Below are 27,436 nucleotides of genomic sequence, written 5' to 3' on the forward strand. Positions count from 1 at the left end.
TTAGCCAGCCCTCCAAATAGTGCCCAAATAGTAGCCAGCCCCCTAAGTGTCCCATATAGTAGCCAGCCATCCCCCATAGTCTCTTTTATAGTAGCCAGCCCTCCCCATAGTCTCTTTTATAGTAGCCAGCCCTCCCTAATAGTCTCATATAGTAGCCAGCCCTCCCCAATAGTCTCATATAGTAGCCAGCCCTCCCTAATAGTCTCATATAGTAGCCAGCCCTCCCCAATAGTCTCATATAGTAGCCAGCCCTCCCCCATAGTCTCATATAGTAGCCAGCCCTCCCCCATAGTCTCTTATATAGTAACCAGCCCTCCCCATAGTCTCCTATATAGTAGCCAGCCCTCCCCAGTAGTCTTATATAGTAGCCAGCCCTCCCCAATAGTCTCATTTAGTAGCCAGTCCTGCCCCATAGTCTCTTATATAGTAGCCAGCCCTTCCCCATAGTCTCTTATATAGAAGCCAGCCCTCACCCATAGTCTCTTATATAGTAGCCAGCAATCCCCCATAGTCTCATATAGTAGCCAGCCCTCCCCATAGTCTCTTTTATAGTAGCCAGCCCTCCCCAATAGTCTCATATAGTAGCCAGCCCTCCCCAATAGTCTCATATAGTAGCCAGCCCTCCCCAATAGTCTCATAAAGTAGCCAGCCCTCCCCAATAGTCTCTTATATAGTAACCAGCCCTCCCCATAGTCTCTTATATAGTAGCCAGCCCTCCCCAGTAGTCCTATATAGTAGCCAGCCCTCCCCAATAGTCTCATTTAGTAGCCAGTCCTGCCCCATAGTCTCTTATATAGTAGCCAGCCCTTCCCCATAGTCTCTCATATAGTAGCCAGCCCTCCCACATAGTCTCTTATATAGTAGCCAGCCCTTCCCCATAGTCTCTTTTATAGTAGCCAGCCCTCCCCCATAGTCTCATATAGTAGCCAGCCCTCCCACATAGTCTATTATATTGTAGCCATGGCGGGCCAGATGTAATTCAAACTGTAAAGGCCTGGCGGGCCAAAAATAATGACACCAGTGGCCAAATTCGGCCCGCGGGCCAGAGTTTGACATGACTGATTTAAACAATATAGGGATTGACATATTTTTATCTGGTTTGCAAGACACCATTGAGAGAGCCCTGTTCACTTGTGGGGGTAGGTGCGCAGTGTAGGAGTACACAGCTCACCTATGGCAGTGGGAAGGACCTTGTGATGGGTGACGGTGAAGGGTTGGCGAGGCACCTTGGCGGACCAACGAGGACATGCCCACCGCAGGAGCAGTGGCCTGGCACGGTCCTCCCTCCCAATTTGTAGGAGACATTGTTTATAAGTTCCGTTAACAAGCTGTGACCTTCCCCCACGCATCAAAAGTAGCAGTGAGTCTTGCCTGTTCATTATAACATTAGTTCGCAGACATGTAACGAGTAGGTCATGTTTTTGGGGTATTATTACTTTATTTGTCAACCGTGGTCTACAGGGGGGATACCGGCAGTCGAATTCAGAACTCCCGGATGATGAAACTGACATCCACCGCTCCTCATATGAGGGAATAGACTGAAAGAAATAGAGTAAATGAACAAGCAGCAGCTGTACTGACACAAAGTTCCAAATCTTCTACATTGACAACAACATTAAAATGAAAATGATAAAATTTTGGCTGCCTGCAGCCTCCACTAAATCTCATAGTCATTAAAGGGGTACTCTGACGAAAATCTTTTCTTTAAAATCAACTGGTTTCAGAAAGTTATATAGATTTTTAATTTACTTCTATTTAAAAATCTCCAGCCTTCCAGTACTTATCAGCTGCTGTATGTCCTGCAGGAAGTGGTGTATTCTCTCCAGTCTGACACAGTGTTCTCTGCTGCCACCTCTGTCCATGTCAGGAACTGTCCAGAGCAGGAGATGTTTTCTATGGAGATTTGCTGCTGCTCTGAACAGCTCCTGACATGGACAGAGGTGGCAGCAGAGAGCACTGTGTCAGATTGGAAAGAATACACCACTTGCTGCAGGATATACAGCAGCTGATAAGTACTGGAAGACTGGAGATTTTTAAATAGAAGTAAATTACAAATCTATTTAACTTTCTGAAACCAGCTGATTGGAAAGATTTTTTTTTTTTGCTGGAGAACCCCTTTAATGTTTAACCCATTCCATGCACTCAAAATAACTCAGCTGTTTAACTCCCAGGCATTTAGACAAAGGGGAGGGGACCCTTCTATCACCTGACTGCAATGCAATGGTAGGGTGCCAGATAGTTTTCCATCACATTACTCCTATTACACCCTGCCATAGGCAAAATGACAGTACGCTGCAGACAGGGACGGCCTTAGGGTAGATGGCGCCCTGTGCAGAATATTATTTTGTCGCCCTGTGTAAGCAGCATATACACTGTGGGAGAGATTTATCAAACATGGTGTACAGTGAAACTGGCTCAGTTGCCCCTAGCAACCAATCAGATTCCACCTTTCATTCCTCACAGACTCTTTGGAAAATGAAAGGTGGAATCTGATTGGTTGCTAGGGGCAACTGAGCCAGTCTCACTTTACACCATGTTTGATAAATCCCTCCCACAGTGTATATGCTGCTTATACAGACACATACAGACACACAGGGGGAGATTTATCAAACATGGTTTAAAGTGAAACTTGCTCAGTTGCCCCTAACAACCAATCAGATTCCACCTTTCATTTTCCAAAGAGTCTGTGAGGAATGAAAGGTTGAATCTGATTGGTTGCTAGGGGCAACTGAGCCTGTTTCATTTTACACCAGTTTGATAAATTTCCCCCACAGTGTATATACTGTTTACACATACAGACACACAGTATATATATCCTGCAAACACAGACACACATACAGTCACAAATACACATACACACCACACAGGAGCATGCTGGGAGTTGTTGTCCACACACAGCCACACAGGAGCATGCTGGGAGTTGTTGTCCACACACTGCCACACAGGAGCATGCTAGGAGTTGTTGTCCACACAGCCACACAGGAGCATGCTGGGAGTTGTTGTATTCCACACACAGCCACACAGGAGCATGCTGGGAGTTGTTGTTGTCCACACACAGCCACACAAGAGCATGCTGGGAGTTGTTGTATTACACACACAGCCACACAGGAGCATGCTGGGAGCTGTTGTATTCCACACACAGCCACACAGGAGCATGCTGGGAGTTGTTGTATTCCACACACAGCCACACAGGAGCATGCTGGGAGTTGTTGTATTCCACACACAGCCACACAGGAGCATGCTGGGAGTTGTATTCCACACACAGCCACACAGGAGCATGCTGGGAGTTGTTGTATTCCACACACAGCCACACAGGAGCATGCTGGGAGTTGTTGTATTCCACACACAGCCACACAGGAGCATGCTGGGAGTTGTATTCCACACACAGCCACACAGGAGCATGCTGGGAGTCAGGGCCGGCGTCAGCACCCGGCTTACTGGGGCAAGTGCCGGGGCCCACAGCTTCTCTAGGGGCCCACCCGGCTAAGCTAAGAAGCACTCACAGTAAAATAATGCAGAACTACAGGGGGAAGCAGCGGCAGCAGTAGCCCGTTACCCCTCCCCCTGCTGTGTCACTTTATATGTCCGGCTGCCGCTGCACAGAACTTCCGGTTCAGTCAGCTGTCATCGCGCTGGCTGAACCGGAGGCTCTGAAGAGCTGCTGGAGACAGAGGTGAGTATAAATGCTGCAGGGGTGAGAGGGTGTATAGCTATGTAGGAGATTGTGTGTGTGTGTGTTTGTGTGTCTGGGTCTGGGTGTGGGTGAGGGTATACTATATGGGTGATGCTCTAGAGTGGAGGCTACACTATATGGGTGATTCTCTGGGGGGGTATAATATATGCGGGATGCTGTAGAGGGGGCAATACTTTATTGGGGATGCTGTAAGGGGGGGCTATACTATATTGGGGATGTTGTGCAGGTGGGGGATGCTGTGCAGATGAGGCTATACTATAAGGTGGATGCTGTGGGGTGGGCTATACTATATATGGGTTACTGTGCAGGGGGGCTATACTATATGGAGGATACTGTACAGGTGGGGGATGCTGTGCAGAAGGGGCTATACTATATAGGGGATGCTGTAGGGGGCTATACTATATGGGGGATGCTGTGCAGGGGGCTATACTTTACAGGGGATGCTATAGAGGAGGCTATACTAAATGGGGGATGCTGTAGAGGGGAGCTATACTATATGGTGGACTGTTGTGGGGGTGTATATGCAGTGTCCCAGAACAGAGTATTTTTCCATAACTTTGTGTCTGCACCTTTATTATAGTCAGTTCTGTTCTGGAAAGCTATGGTCCACTGCAAACTGTATATTGTGTCACCCCTCTCAGTATTCAGGTCTGCTGTTTCACTCATTTTCATGTATATGTGGTCCTATATGTCCTAATGGTGTGATGATGCAAAGGCTTGGTGTCACGTGACTGTCCCCTGCTTCCATGGTTACCCCAATGGCCATCAAGCTTTGGCTGGGAATACCATGTGACTTCCTGTTCTACCTCAGTCTTCTCTCCACCTTCAGGGGGACAGGGTGTGTGTGTATGACCTCTCTCCACTGTCAGGAGAGAGGCCAGTGTGCTCTGCTGCTCCATTTTCACAAGAAGTGTTCCGGTCCAGTCGGGACCTGGCTGTGTCCTTATTCTCAAGTCTCAAGATCCTCATCTCAACCAAAGATCTGGGTGCCGTTCTTCAGTCATTCCTCTCATCATCTTCTCTAATCATCAACAGCAAGTATTCATCTCAGTTTCATTCCCCCCAGCATCTCAACTTCAGTATCACTACTACTCCCATCATTCAGTACGCTATCAGCACAGCCTATTGCAGCATCACCCATTACTCTGCTTTATCCAAGTTTGCCTTATACCTGGTTGCATCCGAACTACCGTTGTTTCTGAACCTTGGCATTGGTGTAATTATTGGTGCCCTGACTAAGGACAACCAGGAATTGCTCGGCCTCCACTTGGTCAGGTTCCTGGTCTACAGCTGCTATCCCTCGTGCCCATACCGGGACTACCATCACGCAAGTGGCTGACCGGGTTCCTACCCAGTACTACAACCTACTACTACCCTCAGCGGAGTGGCCCAGCGCATATACTGTGTGAGGGATGCTGTACAGGGCTATAGTATATGGGAGAGGGGGACCTATACCATATGGAGGCATAGATGGGCTTTATTACTGTATGGGGGGCAAAGAAGTGCTGGACCAAAGAAACTAAAATGTTTCTCTGGCAGATTCCAGAGAGAAGAGCTGTGGCTTGGGCTGGAATAGAAAGAAAAAGAAAAGTAAGCAACTTCTATCAGAGAAAACATCACCTGTAAGTCACTGGATATAAGTCCAAAAGTGCAATATTTCCACTACTACTTAGAACTTAGAGCCTTTCTCAAGTATTCCAGAGGGGGCCTATTTACTATATGGGGCACTGAGGGGGCCTAACTACTATACCTGCTGTTTTACTGTCGCCACATGATTTGCTCCACAAAGGGGCCCGCTGAGCCTCTGTTGCCCAAGGGCCAACAAAAACCTGGAGCTGGCCCTGCTGGGAGTTGTTGTATTCCACACACAGCCACACAGGAGCATGCTGGGAGTTGTTGTATTCCACACACAGCCACACAGGAGCATGCTGGGAGTTGTTGTATTCCACACACAGCCACTCAGGAGCATGCTGGGAGTTGTTGTATTCCACACACAGCCACACAGGAGCATGCTGGGAGTTGTATAACACACACACACACACACACACACACCACTAACACACAGACAGAGATAGATATATATACTCATAGTCACACAGCAGTAGTAATGGAGGATGTCTCTTCCCATGAGGAGGTAGAGCGGAGGATCACACTGCTGGTGTCTCCTTCGGGAGAGGGGGCGGGGTTAAGGCATCTGTGAGCTGGGAGACGCTGTGGGGGCGAGGGATGGGGCCAGGCTGCAGTTGCATGTCCAGGGAGAAGAGCTTCCTCCTTGCTGTCTCTCAGCAAGGCTGCTGTACCAGGCGGGGGACGGATTTATGGGCTCAGGGGGACGCAGGTGGCGCCCCCTTCCTGCTGGAAGTGCACAGCGCCCTGCGCGCTGCACTGCTCGCACACCCCTAAGGCCGGCCCTGGCTGCAGACATATTAGTACTGCACTATTGTCCAGAGGTGATCGACACTCATCTTTAATGACCGACATCAGCGACTATGCTGATGTCGGCCACAATCAATAGTCAGTGACAGTAACGGCACCTGTCAGCTGTCTGATCAGCATCCCCTGCAGTGTTAATACGGAGTGTTATCTGGTTCCATTAGCTGCCGGATGCCCTCTGAAGCAAAAGCATAACATTGATCTTTAATGACTGCTTACAAGAGTCCCCTTAAAGTCTTAAAGAGATTTTTAAACATACAGAAGCTATATAAATTGTATTACTGTAATCGTACTGACCGGCAGAACAAAGATAACATGGAACATGTGGGGAAAAAATTATCCCCTCCCTTTAAATTTTGCTTTTTTTTATCAGGGAACTTTAGTTTTACTTACGCAATATAATGATCACCAAGACTATACAGATCAGGCCCACAACCACCAGCACCTGCGGAGAAGAGGGGCAGACGTACGTCATAACTGCAGTAATACACTTTACCTGATCACTCTCTCATCTCTGGTGTCTCTTTGACATGACTCTCTTATATCACCCTCCAATGTCTCTTTTTCACTCTCATATTTTTGAAACCTCTATCTCTTAGCTAACTCTCTCACTGTCTCTCTACCTCTCTTTCTCTCGCTTGCTCTCTAACTCTCTAATTCACTTCCCCTCTCATTCCCTCTCTCGTTTATTCTCTCTCTCTCTCTGTCTTGCTCTCTCTTTCTCCTTTCTAAGGGGCCTATTCTACGGAGAGATAATCGGCCAAATCGGAGCCAATCATCGCTCCGCGGAATAGAGAGAACGTTCATTTAGGTTCAGACCTAAAATCATCGGTCGCCACCCACGCATCGCTACGTGGAATAGCGGGTGCGGCGGGCGACTGACAATTTCAGCAGCACCATACATTACCTGTCCAGGTACAGGTCTTCTCCTTCTCCCGGTCCCGCGCCGCAGCAGCTTCTGAGCGGGGCTATCTGAACTGACAGACCGCTCAGCCAATCACTGGTCGGGACCGGGAGAAGGAGAAGACCTGCAGCCGGGACAGGTAATGTATGAAACAAGAGCTGCAAGGACATCAGTAACGATGTCCCTGCAGCCCTCGCTTAACGATCATCGGGCCGTGGAATAGGCCCAGTAAACGAGCGCTTATCTGCTAGATTGGGCCCTGCTCAGCCCGTGGAATAGGACCCATACCCTGCAGTTCTTCCACCAGCATTTTCTTCTCCGTTCCTCCTCGGCGTTGCTGTATTCCAGCTCTGATATGTCGATTTCTACGACTTTATCCACATTTACTTGCATAATCCTCACAACCTACAGGGTGACAAAAAAAAGAGATGGAAAGCTCTGAGTCAGGGAGACATAGAGCTGAAGGGTAGAGAGGAGGAGGGCATATGCGGTGAGGCGCAGAGAGCATTAGTTTGGGGTTAATGCCCGCCGGGTCAGCTTTTGCGGCGATGTGTCAGCTGAGTGGGTTTAGGGTCACTTGGGCACTTGTCACGGTAGCCTGGAGTGGTATAGGACCCACCCGGACAGTTTTGGCACCTCACCAGCATTTAAAAGAGAATTAACCCAAGTATACCGGTGTGTGTGTGTGTGTGGATGCAGAATAGACAAGCAAGAGTCTGGTGTTTCCGAAAAATAGAACAGTTTACTGGAAGTAACTATAGTGCAATACAAGGAATACTAATGGTACAATAACGTCCAGTGCAATACAATCGTTACGGTCTTAATAACTCTGGTGCTTACATTTGCGGCAGAAGTTAGGTGCTTGAGGTAGAGAGGTGCTGTGCAGTAGAGAGAGAAGAGGAGAGGAGTTGCCAGACAGGCCCTGCTCAATGTAGAACTGTACTCTGCCGGAACAGTAGAGGTATATAATAGAAGAGAATAGAGAATACTCATACTCACGGATGACTGTCCTAGTCTTGACCAACTTATGCCCCCTAGTTTCAAGCTACCCATCCTAGGTGGATAATATGAGCCCCAGTCCTTGTTATCTGGGTTGAGCAGACTCCTGAGGCTTCCCAGTTGTCCTGTGCTGCGCAGTGGGATACGTAGACTTTCTGTATTTTCATTCCACTGGGGTCAGTTCTTATCACTCTTGAGGTAACTGCCCTGCACAGTTTAGAGAGATTCATGGCATGGGCAAGGTGATCCCTGTTAGGCTTCTCTCCCCTTGTAGTAGCTTAGCACTGCATAGAGGTTTTAGTGTTCATAAGAAATAATCTGGCTTGCTTAGTTGTGTGTCCCTGTTAGAGGACAGAGACTTCTTCATCTAGCTCCTTCTCCAACACCATAGGTGTAAAACTTAGGCTCTCCAGCTGTTACAAAACTACAATTCTCATCATGCCTGGACAGCCAAAGCTAAATCATTGACTGTCCAGGCATGAAGGGAATAGTAGTTTTGTAATAGCTGGAAGGCCTCAGTTTGACACCCCATGTCCAACACTCACTAGACTAGATAAATTCTAATCTCAGGGAACTAACTAACCCTGGCTGTGATTGCTGGGCTGTGTGTGTGTGCAGATAAGAGAAAGAGATAGGTTAGAGAAAGGAGGGAAAGCACCCGCACCTGTGAGTGGACAAAAGGCAAAACGGGACATACAATAGTTAACCCCTGGAATACTTCAGCTGTGCAAAAGACAGGTTGCATAAGACACAGTAGTGACACCTAGTGGGAAAATACGCCAAGTACAGCGGACACCTCATCCCACCTGTGTCAGCCCGGGAGAGTTACCTTACTCAGGTACAACTAAGTTTAGGGGCCTGTACCGGGTCACTACACATAGAGCTAAGGGATAGAGAGGAGGGCATAGGTATATGGGGGCATAGAGCTGAGAGGTATAGAGGGGGCATAGAGCTGAGGGGTAGAGAAGAGGGCATAGAGGGGATGGAACTGAGGAGAAAGTGATCCTTGTAGTCAGGGAGAGGAGCGATGATGGGAGGTCCTAAGATTTAGCTGGGTATATGCGCCCATTATAAGGGGGATGCAGACCAGGCTGCACAGTGGAGCAAGCAGAAGAGGCTTCTCCAGGAATAACTGGTAACCTCCACCTTACTCCAGCCCAAGGAACTGTGGCCATAGCGTCCAGCTTACCCCCCCTAAATATAGTGCCATAGGGTACTGTCTGTAGGGAGAACATAAATCTACCCCCAGGATCTGCCCCAGTGCTGGCCTGAGACAACATTCTTGAGTTTTTCCTTTAGAGGCAAATGGAATCTGGTTTAACTGCAGAGGGCAATCCCTTCCCTCAGTACTGTTCTCATTGTAAACTCCATATAATGAGAACAATATATAAGGAATATTTAAAAAAATAAATGTCAATTTAGGCAAAAGCCATTTCATGGTAAACTATGCCCCAATAACCCCACCCCATGGTAAACTATGCCCCAATAACCCCACCCCATGGTAAACTATGCCCCAATAACCCCACCCCATGGTAAACTGTGCCCCAATAACCCTCACCTCATGGTAAACTATGCCCCAATAACCCCACCCCATGGTAAACTATGCCCCAATAACCCCCACCTCATGGTAAACTACGCCCCAATAACCCCACCCCATGGTAAACTATGCCCCAATAACCCCACTCCATGGTAAACTATGCCCCAATAACTCCCACCTCATGGTAAACTACGCCCCAATAACCCCACCCCATGGTAAACTACGCCCCAATAACCCCACCCCATGGTAAACTATTCCCCAATAACCTCCACCTCATGGTAAACTATACCCCAATAACCCCCACCCCATGGTGATCTATGTCCCAATAACCCCACCCCATGGTAAACTATGCCCCAATAACCCCACCCCATGGTAAACTACGCCCCAATAACCCCACGGTAAACTATGCCCCAATAACCCCACCCCATGGTAAACTATGCCCCAATAACCCCACCCCATGGTGAACTATGCCCCAATAACCCCACCCCATGTTAAACTATGCCCCCATAACCCCACTTCATGGTAAACTATACCCCAATAACCCCACCTCATGGTAAACTATGCCCCAATATCCCCACTCCATGGTAAACTATGCCCCAATAACCCCACTCCATGGTAAACTACGCCCCAATAACCCCCAATTTCCCTCAGTCCATGAATGCTAAACCTTCCCAGCCCTGTGGTCTCACAGTCCCTGCTGCAATGTTGATGGATAACCAGACATGTCTGCCGTTCAGGACCCCAGGGAAGGATGATAGGGCTGTCAGGGTGCCTATACTCAATGTCACCAGACTTTCCTAGAAGCAGATACAATGAATGATGGTAAGAACTTCTCAATCTTCTGCTCACCTCATCGATTTGTTCCTGTGTGAGACTGTTCCTTTGGTTTGGGGTAACATTGTGGTCCGGCTCTGGATTGCTGGTATTGGGAGTCATGTCCGGAGCAACTACAGGTGATGTCCTGAGGGATGAAGAAGGGAGCGGGATAACTGGGAGAAAATTCTTCCTTTCCAATGTTTTATATTAACGCCATCCATATAACATATACCGATATAAACAATGCTAGTGGTGTCCCCAAATGGAGCACAGAGGTGACAGCTGCACCTGGGCCCTGGTTGATTATTACTACTAGTGATCATTCTTCAAGTCACACAGTGCTATAACATACAGAAGGTCTACACCAGTCATGTCAAACTCTGGCCTGCGGTGCCATTATTTTTGGCCCGCCAGGCAATTCAGAGTTTGAATTACATCTGGCCCGCCATGGCTACTATAAACGAGAATATGGGGAAGGGCTGGCTACTATATGAGACTATGGTGTAGGGCTGGCTACTATATAAGAGACTATTGGGGAGGGCTGGCTACTATATAAGAGACTATTGGGGAGGGCTGGCTACTATAAACGAGAATATGGGGGAGGGCTGGCTACTATATGAGACTATGGTGTAGGGCTGGCTACTATATAAGAGACTATTGGGGAGGGCTGGCTACTATATAAGAGGCTATGAGGAGGGCTGGCTACTATATAGGAGACTATGGGGGAGGGCTGGCTACTATATGAGAATATGGGGAGGGCTGGCTACTATATGAGACTATGGGGGAGGGCTGGTTACTATATAAGAGACTATGGGGAGGGCTGACTACTATATAAGAGACTATGGGGAGGGCTGGCTACTCTATGAGACTACTGGGGAGGGCGGCTACTATATAAGAAACTATGGGGGAGGGCTGGCTACTATATAAGAGACCATTATTTTTGGCCCGCCAGGCAATTCAGAGTTTGAATTACATCTGGCCCGCCATGGCTACTATAAACGAGAATATGGGGAAGGGCTGGCTACTATATGAGACTATGGTGTAGGGCTGGCTGGCTACTATATAAGAGACTATTGGGGAGGGCTGGCTACTATATAAGAGACTATTGGGGAGGGCTGGCTACTATAAACGAGAATATGGGGGAGGGCTGGCTACTATATGAGACTATGGTGTAGGGCTGGCTACTATATAAGAGAGTATTGGGGAGGGCTGGCTACTATATAAGAGGCTATGAGGAGGGCTGGCTACTATATAGGAGACTATGGGGGAGGGCTGGCTACTATATGAGAATATGGGGAGGGCTGGCTACTATATGAGACTATGGGGGAGGGCTGGTTACTATATAAGAGACTATGGGGAGGGCTGACTACTATATAAGAGACTATGGGGAGGGCTGGCTACTCTATGAGACTACTGGGGAGGGCTGGCTATTATATAAGAAACTATGGGGGAGGGCTGGCTACTATATAAGAGACTATGGGGAGGGCGGGCTAATATATAAGAGACTATGGGGGAGGGCTGGCTACTATATGAGACTATGGGGAGGGCTGGCTACTATATAATAGACTATGGGGAGGGCTGGCTACTATATGAGACTATGGGGGAGGGCTGGCTACTGTAGGAGACTATTGGGGAGAGCTGGCTACTATATAGGAGACTATTTTGGAGGGCTGGCTACTGTATAGGACACTTGGGGGGCTGGCTACAGTATAGGACACTTGCGGGGCTGGCTACTATTTGGGCACTTATTTGGGCACTACTGGGAGGGCTGGCTACTATGTCGGGCAATTTTGGTTGGGATGGCTACTACGTGGGGTAATTGGGGGGGTATTATGAGGTTCTGCAGAAGCTGCGGTGTATCATGAGGTTGTGTATAGCCCTGTGTACATATCAGTGATTGGCAGAGAAGGATCTTACTCTACATACAAGGTGAGACAGGCGGCTCGCGCAGGAGCGGTCCAGCAGTGTCTCATCGCTGTATAATCCTCAGGCTCTGACGTCATGGTCTGTACATAATGGGGAAGATTTATCAAACCTGGTGTAAAGTGAAACGGCCTCAGTTGCCCCTAGCAACCAATCAGATTCCACCTTTCATTTTCCAAACAGTCTGTGAGGAATGAAAGGTGGAATCTGATTGGATGCTAGGGGCAACTGAGCCAGTTTCACTTTACACCATGTTTGATTAATCTCCCCCAATATTTTTATAATCATCTATTATAACATCACAGAGTTAATAATGCAATCCGCCGTCCTCTGTTCCTACAACCCTGCCCTCTCATACATCATATATCCCAATGAGTGACTGCCCATCCCCCAGCTTGTGATGGTCCATCAATATAAACCATGTAATATATGAGGTATATACTAGGAGAGCTCTGTTTTAGGCTATGTCACCTGGAGGTCTCTGCTTGATGTAGAACTACAAGTCCTATCATATCATCAGAGATCCTCCCAGTTACAAGCTATAGACAGTGCATTACAGAAGCCATCCCATGATGAATGATACCACAGTGCTGCTTGTCACTCACATCTCCCCGTCCATGTCTGCAGATGACGTCCATGTCTCCTCCATTTACTCTGCTTAAATATATATAATCATGATGTCATCACTAGGAATGAATCAGCACAGGCTGCACACCGTACTGCCCACAATTAAAGGGGTTTACCCATAAAATAGACCCATCCCCTACGATGAGTGTCTGACTGCTGGGACCCTCACCCACAACGAGAACAGGAGTCCTGTGTCAGCAATAGCCATGGCATCTAGATGGTTCCAACTGTGATGGAGCACTGCCTAGGGGACACTGTCCATACAGGAAAGGGGGCCCAACTGTCATGGAGCACTGGCTAGGGGACACTGTCCATACAGGAGAGGGGGCCCAACTGTGATGGAGCACAGCCTAGGGGACACTGTCCATACAGGAAAGGGGGCCCAACTGTCATGGAGCACTGGCTAGGGGACACTGTCCATACAGGAGAGGGGGCCCAACTGTGATGGAGCACTGGCTAGGGGACACTGTTCATACAGGAAAGGGGGCCCAACTATCATGGAGCACTGCCTCGGGGACACTGTCCATATAGGAGAGGGGGCCCAACTGTCATGGAGCACTGGCTAGGAGTACACTGTCCTTACAGGAGAGGGGGCCCAACTGTCATGGAGCATTGGCTAGGGGACACTGTTCATACAGGAAAGGGGGCCCAACTGTCATGGAGCACTGGCTAGGGGACACTGTCCTTACAGGAGAGGGGGCCCAACTGTCATGGAGCACTGCCTAGGGGACACTGTCCATACAGGAAAGGGGGCCCAACTGTCATGGAGCACTGGCTAGGGGACACTGTCCATACAGGAGAGGGGGCCCAACTGTGATGGAGCACTGCCTAGGGGACACTGTCCATACAGGAAAGGGGGCCCAACTGTCATGGAGCACTGGCTAGGAGTACACTGTCCTTACAGGAGAGGGGGCCCAACTGTCATGGAGCACTGGCTAGGGGACACTATCCATACAGGAAAGGGGGCCCAACTGTCATGGAGCACTGGCTAGGGGACACTGTCCATACAGGAAAGGGGGCCCAACTGTCATGGAGCACTGGCTAGGAGTACACTGTCCTTACAGGAGAGGGGGCCCAACTGTCATGGAGCATTGGCTAGGAGTACACTGTCCTTACAGGAGAGGAGGCCCAACTGTCATGGAGCACTGCCTCGGGGACACTGTCCATATAGGAGAGGGGGCCCAACTGTCATGGAGCACTACCTAGGGGACACTGTCCATACAGGAAAGGGGGCCCAACTGTCATGGAGCACTGGCTAGGGGACACTGTCCATACAGGAAAGGGGGCCCAACTGTCATGGAGCACTGGCTAGGGGACACTGTCCATACAGGAAAGGGGGCCCAACTGTCATGGAGCACTGGCTAGGAGTACACTGTCCTTACAGGAGAGAGGGCCCAACTGTCATGGAGCATTGGCTAGGAGTACACTGTCCTTACAGGAAAGGGGGCCCAACTGTCATGGAGCACTGCCTCGGGGACACTGTCCATATAGGAGAGGGGGCCCAACTGTCATGGAGCACTGGCTAGGAGTACACTGTCCTTACAGGAGAGGAGGCCCAACTGTCATAGAGCACTGCCTCGGGGACACTGTCCATATAGGAGAGGGGGCCCAACTGTCATGGAGCACTACCTAGGGGACACTGTCCATACAGGAAAGGGGGCCCAACTGTCATGGAGCACTGGCTAGGGGACACTGTCCATACAGGAAAGGGGGCCCAACTGTCATGGAGCACTGGCTAGGGGACACTGTTCATACAGGAAAGGGGGCCCAACTGTCATGGAGCACTGGCTAGGGGACACTGTCCATACAGGAGAGGGGGCCCAACTGTGATGGAGCACTGCCTAGGGGACACTGTCCATACAGGAAAGGGGGTCCAACTGTCATGGAGCACTGGCTAGGGGACACTGTCCATACAGGAAAGGGGGCCCAACTGTCATGGAGCACTGGCTAGGAGTACACTGTCCTTACAGGAGAGGGGGCCCAACTGTCATGGAGCATTGGCTAGGAGTACACTGTCCTTACAGGAAAGGGGGCCCAACTGTCATGGAGCACTGCCTCGGGGACACTGTCCATATAGGAGAGGGGGCCCAACTATCATGGAGCACTACCTAGGGGACACTGTCCATACAGGAAAGGGGGCCCAACTGTCATGGAGCACTGGCTAGGGGACACTGTCCATACAGGAAAGGGGGCCCAACTGTCATGGAGCACTGGCTAGGAGTACACTGTCCTTACAGGAGAGGGGGCCCAACTGTCATGGAGCATTGGCTAGGAGTACACTGTCTTTACAGGAAAGGGGGCCCAACTGTCATGGAGCACTGCCTCGGGGACACTGTCCATATAGGAGAGGGGGCCCAACTGTCATGGAGCACTGGCTAGGAGACACTGTCCATACAGGAAAGGGGGCCCAACTGTCATGGAGCACTGCCTAGGGGTAACTGTCCATACAGGAGAGAGGGCCCAACTGTGATGGAGCGCTGCCTAAGGGACACTGTCCATACAGGAGAGGGGGCCCAACTGTTATGGAGCACTGCCTAGGGGACACTCGCCATATAGGAGAGGGGACCCAACTGTCATGTAGCCCCACCTAGGTGATACTGTCCATATAGAAGAGGGGGCCCAACTGTCATGGAGCACTGCCTAGTTGACACTGTCCATATAGGGAAAGGGCCCAACTGTCATGGAGCACTGGCTAGGGGACACTGTCCATACAGGAGAGAGGGCCCAACTGTCATGTAGCCCCACCTAGGTGACACTGTCCATATAGGAGAGGGGGCCAAACTGTCATGGAGCACTGCCTAGGTGACACTGTCCATACAAGAGAGAGGGCCCAACTGTCATGTAGCCCCACCTAGGTGACACTGTCCATATAGAAGAGGGGGCCCAACTGTCATGGAGCACTGGCTAGTTGACACTGTCCATATAGGGGAAGGGCCCAACTGTCATGGAGCACTGGCTAGGGGACACTGTCCATACAGGAAAAGGGGCCCAACTGTCCTGAAGCCCCGCCTAGGGGACACTGTCCATATAGGAGTGGGGGCCCAGCTGTCATGAGGCCCTGTCTAGGGGACACTGTCCATATAGGAGAGGGGGCCCAACTGTCATGGAGCCCCGCTAGTTGACTGTCCATATAGGAGAGGGGGCCCAACTGTCATGGAGCCCCGCTAGTTGACTGTCCATATAGGAGAGGGGGCCCAACTGTCATGGAGCCCCGCTAGTTGACTGTCCATATAGGAGAGGGGGCCCAACTGTCATGGAGCCCCGCTAGTTGACTGTCCATATAGGAGAGGGGGCCCAACTGTCATGGAGCCCCGCTAGTTGACTGTCCATGTAGGAGAGGGGGCCCAACTGTCATGGAGCCCCGTCTAGGGGACAATGCTGATGAAATGAAGCGATTTTAGAGCAGAAAAAAGACACAGACAAGTGTTATACAGGTATACAAGTGTTATACAGCTTGTGGATGGTGCCGAGAACAGCACATAGAGTAAAGGGGGTGACAGTATCACTTTAACCCCTTAAGGACAGAGCCTGAAATGGCCAGAGACAGAGACAAATTTTATGACTATGACCTGTGTCACTTTATTCATTAATAACTTCGGGATGCTTTTACTTATCCGGCTGATTCTGAGATTGTTTTCTCGTGACATATTGTACTTTACATTTCTGGTAAAATGGAGCCAATACTTATAACGAATCTTTATGAAAAAAATCAAAAATAACGTGAAAAAGTGTAACAACTTTGAAACTTTTCTGCTTATACAGAAAATGGTTATGCCACATAAATTATATATTAAATAGCATTAGCAACATGTCTACTTTATGTTGGCGGCATTTATTAAACGATCTTTCATTTTTTTTAGACAATAGAAAGCTTAAAACATTAGCAGCAAATTTCCAAATTTTCTGTAAAATTTCAAAATCAGATATTTTTAGCGACCTGTTTAGGTTCAAAGTGTATTTGACGGGACTGTATGTTAGAAACCCACAAAGCACCCCATTTCAGAAACTGCCAAACCCCCCCCCCCCCCAACGGAACGGGGGGCGCGGACTCTGAGTCTGCGCGATTTATCTTTTGTCCTGACAAAAGATACACCGAAAAACCTACTCCACCTTTCAGGTGGCGTAGGTTTTCTGCCGTGCGCACCGACGCGCACGGGATTTATGTAGAGGCAGTCCGCCTCTACATAAATCTCCGTAGCGCCGGAGATGCAGGGACATTTTTAAGTCCGGCGTAAAAAACGTCGGACTTAATAAATGTCCCCCTAAGTGTGTAATTTGAAAATCTTAATTTTCTGTGCAGAGATTTTATTGTAATCCAATATCTTTCATAATGATAAACCTATTACCAGAGAAATGCACCCCAATATTGATTGCCCCGTTTCTGCAGTTTATAGAAATACCCCATATGTGACCCTATTGCGCTATTTGACGCAACCACAAGCCTCAGATACAAAGGAGCGCCTAGTGAATTTCAACGCCTCCGTTATACTTGGTCATTTCTGACTGTACCACTTCAGGTTGGCAGAGGCTCTGGGGTGCCAAAATACTGGAAACCCCCCACAAGTGACCCCATTCTGGAAACTGCACCCCTCAGATTTTCAGAACAATGTGGTGTAAAAAAGGAAAAATTCTATTTTTTACACTAAAATGTTGTTCTAGCCTTCAATTTTTCATTTTTACAAGGGGATAAAAAAAACCCCACACCAAACGTGTAACGCAGTTTCTCAGGAAATACAGAAATACCCCACATGTGGACATAAAGTGCCAAGCGGGCGCAGGACGAGCCTCCAAAGGGAAGGAGCGCCAATTGGCTTTTGGAAGCTGGATTTCACTGGAATGGATTTCATGGGCCATGTCGCATTTACAGAGCCCTCGTGCTGCCAAAACACTGGAAACCCCCCACAAGTGACCCCATTCTGAAAACTACACCCCTCAAGGAATCTAATAAGGGGTACAGTGAGCATATGGACCCCACTGGTGACGGGCACAAATGTGGAACAATGTGACGTGAAAGGGAAAATTTTCATTTTTTCACTTTCACGGTACAAATGTGGCCGTCATCAAGGGGTCCATATCATCACTGCACCCCTTGTTAGATTCCTTGAGGGGTATAGTTTCCAGAATGGGGTCACTTGTGGGGGGGTTCCAGTGTTTCGGCAGCACGAGGGCTCTGTAAATGCGACATGGCGTTCATCATCAATTCTGGCCAAATCCAGCCTCCAAAATCCAAATGGCGCTCCTGCCCTTTGGAGGCTTGTCCTGCGCCCACATGGTGCTTTATGTCCACATGTGGGGTATTTACGGACTCAGGGGAAATTGCTCTACACATTGTGTTTTTTTTTTTTATCTTTTAACCCCTTGTGAAAAAATTAAGACAAGATCAATCATTTAGTGTAAAAATTAAACATTTTTTACATTAAATGTTGATTTTTTTTTCCATTTCCACAAGGGGTTAGAAAAGAAAATGAACACAAAACGTGTAGGGTAATTTCCCCTGAGTACAAAAATACCCCACATGTGGGCATAATGTGCCATATGGGCATAGGGCAAGAATTTTAGAAAATGTAGAACCCCAATGACGTGTAGTACGCCTTGAAGCGATCCAGTATGCAGAGGCCGGGGTGATCAGGACAGGTGTCACACTGGAAAATGGTGTCCTTCCTGATCCCCCTGTTACGCCACACTCTGCGCTTCTTCTGGGGTCTCCTGTTTTCCAGTGTGGGGGATGTCACCTGGAAAATGTTGCCCTAGTGCGATACGGGGTCCTTCATATCCAGAAGCGCTGGGGCCGCTCCATGGCTGCTAAATATTAGGGCTCTGTTACTGCTTCTGATATTTACGGATCGTGCCACAAGCTACAGGGCAGCGAGGGACCGGAAGAGGGGGTGCCGGTATAACAGTTATCCCCGTACAGGTGGTAACCTTTATCCAGCAGTGGGAAGATCAGTTCCCGGACGACCTTTCCACTAACTCGGAGGATGGGGGGGGGCAGGATTCAGTTGTCCCTTCCTTCAAACACTCTAAGGGTATGTGCACACTGCGGAATGGCGAAGGATAACCCTTTGTGCATTCCGCAGCTGGCACCCACCGGCGGACTGATGCAGACGCACGTCTCCACCCGTGTCACATTCCATTCTATGCACGGGCGCATTCCGCCCAGCGTTCATTCTTTGGACGGACGACGGAATCCGCCCGTGCATTGAATGGAGTCTATGACACAGGTGGAGACACGCGCCCGCGTCAGTCCGCCGGGGGGTGCCAGCTGCGGAATGCACAAGGGTTGTCCTTCTCCATTCCGCAGTGTGCACGTACCCTAAATCTGTAAGTGTACCCTGAGGTACTCTCACAGTTTGTACAATTTCACGCCATACCGTGATCTCTTATTGGGACGGTACTGGCGGAAAAGACGCTACACTACCCCCAGACACGTCACTGTATGATGAGGATGAATGGAGGAAAGAAGGATACCCCGCATTCATCCTCACTGGCTGTTTCGGTGTCGGAGGCAATAATAACATCTGTGTCAGACGCCGAAAACACCCTGGGGAGCATTTTTATATGGGGATTGATATATGGGGTATGTAAATGTGTAGTGGTGTAGTGTAAAACTTTATTTTGTGTAGTGTAGTGTTTGTTACGTTTCTTTTTTTTACAGTAAGAAAAAATATACCTACGCCAAGAAAGGAGCTGCTGATAAATGCCGCACTTATGTGTGGCACTTATCAGCAGCCAGTGGCGGTAGGATATAGGGGGAAAAAACACCCCTACGCCAAAAAGGAGGAGTTGCTGATCAGCGGCGCACTTATGTGCGATGCTGATCAGCACTCAGCGGCGTTAGGGCGCATAAAAAGGAAAAAAAAAATTTGTAAAAAAAAAATTTAAAAATCTTTTAAACCCAAAACAACTGATCAGTGAATAATATTCACTGATCAGCCGCTAGGGGGCAGTCGAGCGAAGCTGCCGGAGATTGCCGAGGCCCGCCGAACCCGAAGATTTCCGACGCTGGACCCGATCGAACCCGAAAGACGCGAAGTACCAGGGCGCGGGGGCGTAAATTTACGCCCGATGTTGTTAAAGGGTTAAAGGAATTGTCTGATGAGATGACATACATATATATATATATATATATTTAGATATATATTTTTTTTATCTATATATACAAGTTAAAATCAATGTATACATTAAAAATCTATATATTTTTTTCTATCTATATTATAAAAAAAGATCTTGACATCTTGCAGTTTTCATTTTTACCACTGGGACTGAAGCTGAGACTTCCTGTTCTGTCTGTGGTGATAAGGAGGAGATCTGTGCAGCATTACAGCGAAAGGTGACACCAGTTGATAGAGTAGACAATAGAGGAAGCTCACAGTTCAGCCTCCCCTCCTTGTGGAATGACCTGTTTTTGAGTAGGCTCAGTAACACTTCCTATTCATGTCAATGGGTCAGCTCCTGTATATATATTTTTCTTTCAAATGAACTTGTTTCAGAAAGTTGTATAGATTTGTCATTTACTTATATTTAAAAATCTGCAGCCGGAGCATGGACCAGGTAACGTATGTTCCGGGCAGCGGCGGGTTAAGGAGGCCAGTGGTTACATACTCACAGCAGGATGGCAATCTTGCTGCAAGTGTGTAATCGTAATGATAATGAGAGGGAAGGTATAAGCAGCGGATTTCGCTGTGAACTTGCAGCATGAAATCCACTGCGGATACAGTACGTGTGAATCTAGCCTGTATTTCCTTCTGTACACAAAAAGCTCTTTTCCTACCTCCCCCCTCACATCAGAAGAAGTGTCCATTATGCTGTATGGAGAGGGGAGGGATAGAGGGGGATGAGTGAGCACAGAGCAGTCCTGCACAGCACAACACCCTGCAATCTTCTCTCAGCAAGTTCCTAGATAAGTACTGACATTTTTGGCCTCTGAATCCAGCGTTTTATGTGCCCAGACAGTCTGCAAACTGTACAGCTGCTTGTCTCCTCTTCCTGCTCATTCACCCCCCCCCCCCTCCATAGGTTATAATGGGACTCAGCAAACTCGTCTTCAATTTGTTTCTCTGTAATGTAGACGGATTTGCCTGATAATGAGCAGAAGTGAGGGGGGAGGAGGCTTTTTGAGTACAGAGAGAGGCTTTTTTTTACCTAATAAAACCTATCACAGAGATTCTTAAAATCACTTGTCCTATTAATTTAAATGGCAGTTACACTTAAAATAGAATATCAGACTGGTTATAAGTGTGTACGTACACTTGCATTTGGTAGCTTACAGTTCACACCTCCAGAAGTCACATCATAGTCATAGATACCACTGATGAACTGGGAACATATGACTAAGGGCTGTTAATATCACTATTAAATCAAGCAAATGTTACTATATAACGTATGACAAAGGGGCAGAGCTGCACATGGTGCTATACGAGGTCGCGCTCTGTGATGTACAAAGAAACAGGAATCAAATACTAAAGAAATCAGAATAATTTATTTGGTCAGCGGCAGATGAGGCCATATCAGCGGTGTTTGCCGTAGCGGTTGAACCTCTTGTACAGGAATCGGATCCTTTTGTTAAGATTATGTCTCTCTTCATAGAACATGCGACTTCCAATCATGTTCCTCTTCCTAATGCATCTCTGCAGCTCGTTCCCCCGCCAGCCCCGCAGCCAGTTGGGGCCCACAATCAACTGCTTGGGGTGCGCCTTAAAGTCACCTGTGAGAAATATAGACATGAATATATGGAAGATGGAGACTCCGACAGCTCTCTATCCCCACGGATGGCAAGCACAGAAGATGGGCTCCATAGTACTATATAATCCAGGGGTGTTAAACTCAGGCCCTCCAGCTGTTACAAAACTACAATTCCCATCATGCCTGGACAGCTAAAGCTGTGAATGGGAATTGTGGTCTTGTAGCAGCTGGAGGGCTTGAGTTTGACACCTATGATATAATCCATCTCCTTCAGAGAGAGGGAAGAGAAGAGCTCAACTGGGCACTTCTTCCAGCTCATGCAGTGGTGTCTTAAAACCCAGACTGCAACCGAACACAATGGCAGTAACACTATAGAGGTCGTCTAGCCCTTCTCTCCTACCTGCTCTCACATTGCATGTTCTGAGATACTATTGCATATCCAGATGAGACAGTTGCCAAGAAGACCACCCAACACCCAGCAAATACCCTGCACATGTTCCCTTAATCACAATGTACATGTATGAAACCTGCTGGACAACAGCATCTCACCACATCCCAACATCAGATCAAGCAGGAATGAAGCCGGACGATCCCCTTTAGACATATAGAAGCAGCCATGAAGCAGTGAGCTCAAACCTTAGTTGTAAAAATATAACTCCCAGCATGCCCTGACAGCTGTAGTTATGCTGTAGCTATAGACCAAGGATGGGGAACCTTCGGCCCTCAAGCTGTTGCAAAAATATAACTCCCAGCATGCCTGGACAGCATGATGGGAATTGTAGTTTTGCAACAGCTTGAGGGCCGAAGGTTCCCCTTCCTTGGTCTATAGACCTATAACTCTACAGGATATATCCCTCTGTGTATCCTTGACTCACCCAGAATCCCGATATTATCATAAACCCCAAACTGCGCTCTCTTCTGGGTCCAGCGATCGGTATTCTTTGGCTGCGGCATACAACTTCGGGCCAGACTGGAGCTTCCTATAAGACACAGTGGAGACAGGTTAGAACAGTGACAATGTCTCAGCATCTAGGAAGGGGTCTTAGTTTCGATTCTTTAAATTAATAGTATATTGGGGGAGGGGGGGATCATAAAACCAAGAGTCCATAGAGGTGGCCGGCAGTGGCCGCATGCAGACAGGTAAGGAATAAATAGAGATGTGTGCGCTGCTTACACCATAGTTGTTCTGTAAATGGCCAAGTGCACTTGCTAATATGTGGCCGACAGCAAACCCTTCCGCTTACAGACAGGGGACAGCAAACCCTTCCGCTTACAGACAGGGGACAGCAAACCCTTCCGCTTACAGACAGGGGACAGCAGACCCTTCCGCTTACAGACAGGGGACAGCAGACCCTTCCGCTTACAGACAGGGGACAGCAGACCCTTCCGCTTACAGACAGGGGGCAGCAAACCCTTCCGCTTACAGACAGGGGACAGCAAACCCTTCCGCTTACAGGCAGGGGGCAGCAGACCCTTCCGCTTACAGGCAGGGGGCAGCAGACCCTTCCGCTTACAGGCAGGGGGCAGCAGACCCTTCCGCTTACAGACAGGGGGCAGCAGACCCTTCCGCTTACAGACAGGGGGCAGCAGACCCTTCCGCTTACAGACAGGGGACAGCAAACCCTTCCGCTTACAGACAGGGGACAGCAAACCCTTCCGCTTACAGACAGGGGGCAGCAGACCCTTCTGCTTACAGACAGGGGACAGCAGACCCTTCTGCTTACAGACAGGGGACAGCAAACCCTTCCGCTTACAGACAGGGGGCAGCAAACCCTTCCGCTTACAGACAGGGGGCAGCAAACCCTTCTGCTTACAGACAGGGGGCAGCAGACCCTTCCGCTTACAGACAGGGGACAGCAGACCCTTCCGCTTACACACAGGGGACAGCAGACCCTTCTGCTTACAGACAGGGGACAGCAGACCCTTCCGCTTACAGACAGGGGGCAGCAGACCCTTCTGCTTACAGACAGGGGGCAGCAGACCCTTCCGCTTACAGACAGGGGGCAGCAGACCCTCCTTTCCTTTAGAGGAGTTATGGACCTCAGAACATATTGGTCGCAGTGGTTCAGAGGCAGACTTCACAAAGAGTGACCTCACCAACCAGACTGTCTGGATCCCCCCCAGCAGTCACATGACCCTTCATTTACATACAGCGGGGGTGTAACTATATAAGATCTCTAAACATCGCAGTTTATAGGGTTACATCCTGATGACAGGTTCCCTTTAAAGGGGTATAGCAACTTATACTACTCATCCCCTACAGACAGGATAAGGGATACGATTCTGATCATGGGGGGTGGGACCAACCTATGGTAATCCCCAGGGTCTCCAGAACGGACACCTGAGTCTGCCCTTGAAATGGAGTGACTAGTTGTGTATGCCAGCCTCCAGAGATATCAGTACATCGCTCAGCTATCAGCAGCTCCACGGACAATGAGAGGAGTAGCAGCGCTCGTGACTACTTCATTCCGAAGTTAGGGCCCTATTCCACCCGACGATTATCGTTCAGATTATCGTTAAATCGTTCAAATCTAAACGATAATCGTTCGGTTGAAATGCAGTTAACGATTAACGACCGAACGAGAAATCGTTGATCGCTTTATAAGACCTGGACCTATTTTTATCGTTGCTCGTTCGCAAAACGTTCGCATCGAATAAGACGTTGTTCACAATAGATACGAACGCAATAGCGAATATATAACGAAGGAGAAACGATCGCAATTACGATCATAAGTAACAATTATTGTTCCATGGAAATGAGTGAACGTTTTCAGGTCTTTCACAATAGCGGTCGTTTGAGATTGTTAATCGTTAACGATTATGCAAACGATAATCGTCCGGTGGAATAGGGCCCTAATGGTTCTTTTCACACGGGACGATTATCGTTCGTTTTTGCACGATAACGGTCGAATTCGAACGATAATCGTACGTGTAAACACTGCAAACGATCAAACGACGAGTGAGAAATCGTTCATTTTGATCTTTCAACATGTTCTTAAATCATCGTTGATTGTTCGCAAAAAATTCGCAGATCGTTCTGTGTAAACAGTCTTTCAACGATTTCCCCTATGTGTGAGATAGGCTTAAACGATCGCAAAACGATCGCATAGCGAATTTTCCGTACGATGTATCGTTCAGTCTAAACGCTGATCGTTATAAAAAAAACATCGTTCATTCAAAAACGTTAATCGTGCGATCGGGCGAATTATCGCACTGTGTAAAAGTACCATTAGACTGGTGCCCGATCTCAGGGTCACAAGTGGTCCCAGAGGTCAGATCTCTGCCTCTTATAAGTTGGACTACCCCTTTAACTCGTATGGTGATGAAGATGATGGAGTGTTGGTAAAGGGATCACCCGGACTTGATGAAATTCTTAAACACATCAGCAGACTCCATCTTAGTCATATCAATTTACTGCAGAACTTACCGAGAGAAAAGAAGCGAGATGCCTGGGACAGGAGGGGTCCGCTCCCCCCGAGCAGCCGCGTCACAGCCCACATCTGTAATGACACGTCAGTGACCGTGAGATCTGACTGAACATAACCAGATCTGACAGCAGATAATAAAGAAAATAACAAGGGTTTACCTTCTTATATATACAGGAGTTCAGTCACAAAACCTGGGGGGAAAAAAAAAGTAAAAATCCTGAAACTGAACGATTTCTGCTGCTGCTGCTGTATGTATGAAAGTATATCATAGCCTGGATACATTGTAACAAACCCGCACTGATAGCAAACGTGGGATTTCACCCTGTGTGGGTTATAAATGTCCCTGCGGTGTCCAAAATGGAAGGTTTAAAGTGACTGTACCACCAGGCCCAGGCTGAAGCACTGGAGGGGGGCCGACCCACCCTTAGTGGGAGGAAACCCCCGCCCCTCTATGATAGGGTTCCATTGATTCTAATGGAGTCACATCATGGAGGGGCGGGGGTTTCTTCCCACTAAGGGTGGGTCGGCCCCCCTCCAGTGCTTCAGCCTGGGCCTGGTGGTACAGTCACTTTAACCATAAAGCATGGACCCCCATGATCTGACACTTACTCCCTACCCTGTGGATACAGAAGAGGGATCTAAGGCTCTGTGCACATAGAGCAAAACTGGTGGAATTCCGCACTGAAGAATGGATATGTTCATTCTTCAGCACGGAGAGAGGAGGCGCACGAGCATGGACTGTCATTATGGCAGGGAGGCTGGCGGATTCACCAGTTTTGCGCCGTGTGCACGAAGCCTAGGTCACACTACCACCGTAAAGGAATCCTCCACTAATCTTGCATAAATTTCTCAATACTCATACTCACCCCCTCCTGCAGCTTCTGTTCCAGTCAAATCCTCTTCCTACACAAGTGGTCTCAGCAGGACCTGCCCTCTCAGCCAATCACTGACTGGGGCGGGACACTGCTGCAGCCAATGACTGTATGAGGGGGCAGGTCCTGCTGAGACCACTCATCCTGGAAGAAGCTGTGAAGAGAAGTCACTGAAACAGGAGCTGCAGGAACTGGGGGAGGTGAGTATCAATTATTTTTACCCCCAGCAAAGTAAAGTGGAATACTAATGTAAAGGGTGCCAACCTGCAGGATCAGACTACAGAGTATTGGGTTGTAGTCTGTAACCATGGAAACACATAACTCTGTTAGGATTCTTTGCAATGTAGCATACAACATGGTCTCCAGGATTATACACAGCCCTTTCACTTTAACCCTATCCCAATTCCTACCCCGCTACACCTGTTCTAGAACTATAGCTTCAAACGTGCTGGCACTGCATGCTGGGAGTTGTAGTCCCACACCCACTGCATCAGTAGTATCAATCACAGAACAGAATCCGCTATAACCCTCCATACACCGCCCTGATAACACATCACACGCCGCTACCTCCGGCACATTCACAGGTCACTCGCTTCTCCAGGAAGCCGCCATGTTAACTTTCCAGGGTGCAACGGGGCCGCTAAACCACGCCCCCCTACTATAGCTAGTAGGGGGCGTGTTTTAGCGGCAAATGACAATAGGCTACGGCGGCCATTTTGTTGTAGACTGACTCGCAAAGAAACCACGCCCCCGTCAAACTGATTGGCTAATCAGTCTGTCCGCCGACATTTGAGCTGGCGAGTGACGTCACGTATACACGCCCCTCTCCGGTCGCTCGCGCGCTGTTACATGCGCCTCTCCTGCATGATGGGAGTTGTAGTTTTGGGGCAACTGGAGGGCAACGGGTTATGGATAAGTGTCAGTGAACTGCTGCAGAATATTGGCTTCCAGACCCTATTAGGGGGACACAGTCACTGACTGGGGGCGGGGCTATGCTAATGAGCTCAACATAAAACACAGCTGGAATCTGTTGAGCAAGATGTCAGCTGGGAGGAGCAGCAGAGGTTCAGTCAGTCAGTAAGGGCCCTATTCCACCGGACGATTATCGTTCAGATTATCGTTAAATCGTTCGAATCTAAACGATAATCGATTCGGTTGAAATGCAGTTAACGATTAACGACCGAACCAGAAATCGTTGATCGCTTTATAAGACCTGGACCTATTTTTATCGTTGCTCGTTCGCAAAACGTTCACAAATCTTTCGCATTGAATAATAGCCCTATTTCACGGAACGATTATCGTTCATAGACTCGCTCCAACGACCGCTTGTTAACGAGCACTTAACAATTTTTTTAAGCGAACGATAACACATAATACGAGTGGGAACGTGAACGATATCTGTAGTGTAACGATTTTTTTGCGGTCGTTACATGGTCGTTTAAAACGTGGGGGAATGTAGGTAGACATTTCAAGAACGACTGAATATCGTTAACGAGCGGTCGTTTGAACGATTTTATGAAC

General features: G+C 48.6%; 2 protein-coding genes across 9 annotated transcripts; both read right to left on the reverse strand.

Moving 5' to 3' along the window:
* Nucleotides 1–1,418: 1,418 nt before the first annotated feature.
* VAMP1 (vesicle associated membrane protein 1) lies at nucleotides 1,419–15,697 on the reverse strand. Of its 8 annotated transcripts, none has more exons than XM_069978874.1 (6): nucleotides 15,679–15,697; nucleotides 12,912–12,960; nucleotides 10,417–10,528; nucleotides 7,320–7,436; nucleotides 6,521–6,572; nucleotides 1,419–1,538 (listed from the first exon to the last, which is right to left on the reverse strand). In XM_069978874.1, exons 2-6 carry the CDS (start codon nucleotides 12,953–12,955, stop codon nucleotides 1,522–1,524), a joined length of 342 nt encoding a protein of 113 aa, XP_069834975.1. In that variant the 5' UTR covers nucleotides 12,956–12,960; nucleotides 15,679–15,697; the 3' UTR covers nucleotides 1,419–1,521. The 8 variants fall into 8 exon arrangements, with proteins under 8 accessions (XP_069834975.1, XP_069834976.1, XP_069834977.1 ...); XM_069978875.1 differs by having other exon boundaries at nucleotides 12,912–12,963; nucleotides 15,679–15,693; XM_069978876.1 differs by lacking the exon at nucleotides 15,679–15,697 and adding an exon at nucleotides 14,316–14,338.
* A 5,696-nt stretch (nucleotides 15,698–21,393) lies between these two features.
* Nucleotides 21,394–26,559, reverse strand: MRPL51 (mitochondrial ribosomal protein L51). The gene is made up of 5 exons (XM_069978881.1): nucleotides 26,483–26,559; nucleotides 25,202–25,234; nucleotides 25,043–25,115; nucleotides 22,491–22,595; nucleotides 21,394–21,637 (listed from the first exon to the last, which is right to left on the reverse strand). Exons 3-5 carry the CDS (start codon nucleotides 25,113–25,115, stop codon nucleotides 21,441–21,443), a joined length of 375 nt encoding a protein of 124 aa, XP_069834982.1. The 5' UTR covers nucleotides 25,202–25,234; nucleotides 26,483–26,559; the 3' UTR covers nucleotides 21,394–21,440.
* Nucleotides 26,560–27,436: the final 877 nt, after the last annotated feature.

Source organism: Dendropsophus ebraccatus, chromosome 8 (assembly GCF_027789765.1).
Source record: "Dendropsophus ebraccatus isolate aDenEbr1 chromosome 8, aDenEbr1.pat, whole genome shotgun sequence".
Taxonomy (NCBI): Eukaryota; Metazoa; Chordata; class Amphibia; order Anura; family Hylidae; genus Dendropsophus; species Dendropsophus ebraccatus.

Excerpts from the sequence above, each read along its gene's own strand:
- VAMP1 (XM_069978872.1), bottom strand. The coding sequence starts at position 12,386 with ATGACGTCAGAGCCTGAGGATTATACAGCGATGAGACACTGCTGGACC. Across the intron at positions 10,529-12,300 it reads TGTCTCACCTTGTATGTAGA|GACATCACCTGTAGTTGCTC; the intron begins GTAAGATCCTTC and ends TTCATCCCTCAG. Across the intron at positions 7,437-10,416 it reads CACAGGAACAAATCGATGAG|GTTGTGAGGATTATGCAAGT; the intron begins GTGAGCAGAAGA and ends GTCACCCTGTAG.
- MRPL51 (XM_069978881.1), bottom strand. The coding sequence starts at position 25,115 with ATGTGGGCTGTGACGCGGCTGCTCGGGGGGAGCGGACCCCTCCTGTCC. Across the intron at positions 22,596-25,042 it reads ATCTCGCTTCTTTTCTCTCG|GAAGCTCCAGTCTGGCCCGA; the intron begins GTAAGTTCTGCA and ends TGTGTCTTATAG. Across the intron at positions 21,638-22,490 it reads TGATAATATCGGGATTCTGG|GTGACTTTAAGGCGCACCCC; the intron begins GTGAGTCAAGGA and ends TATTTCTCACAG.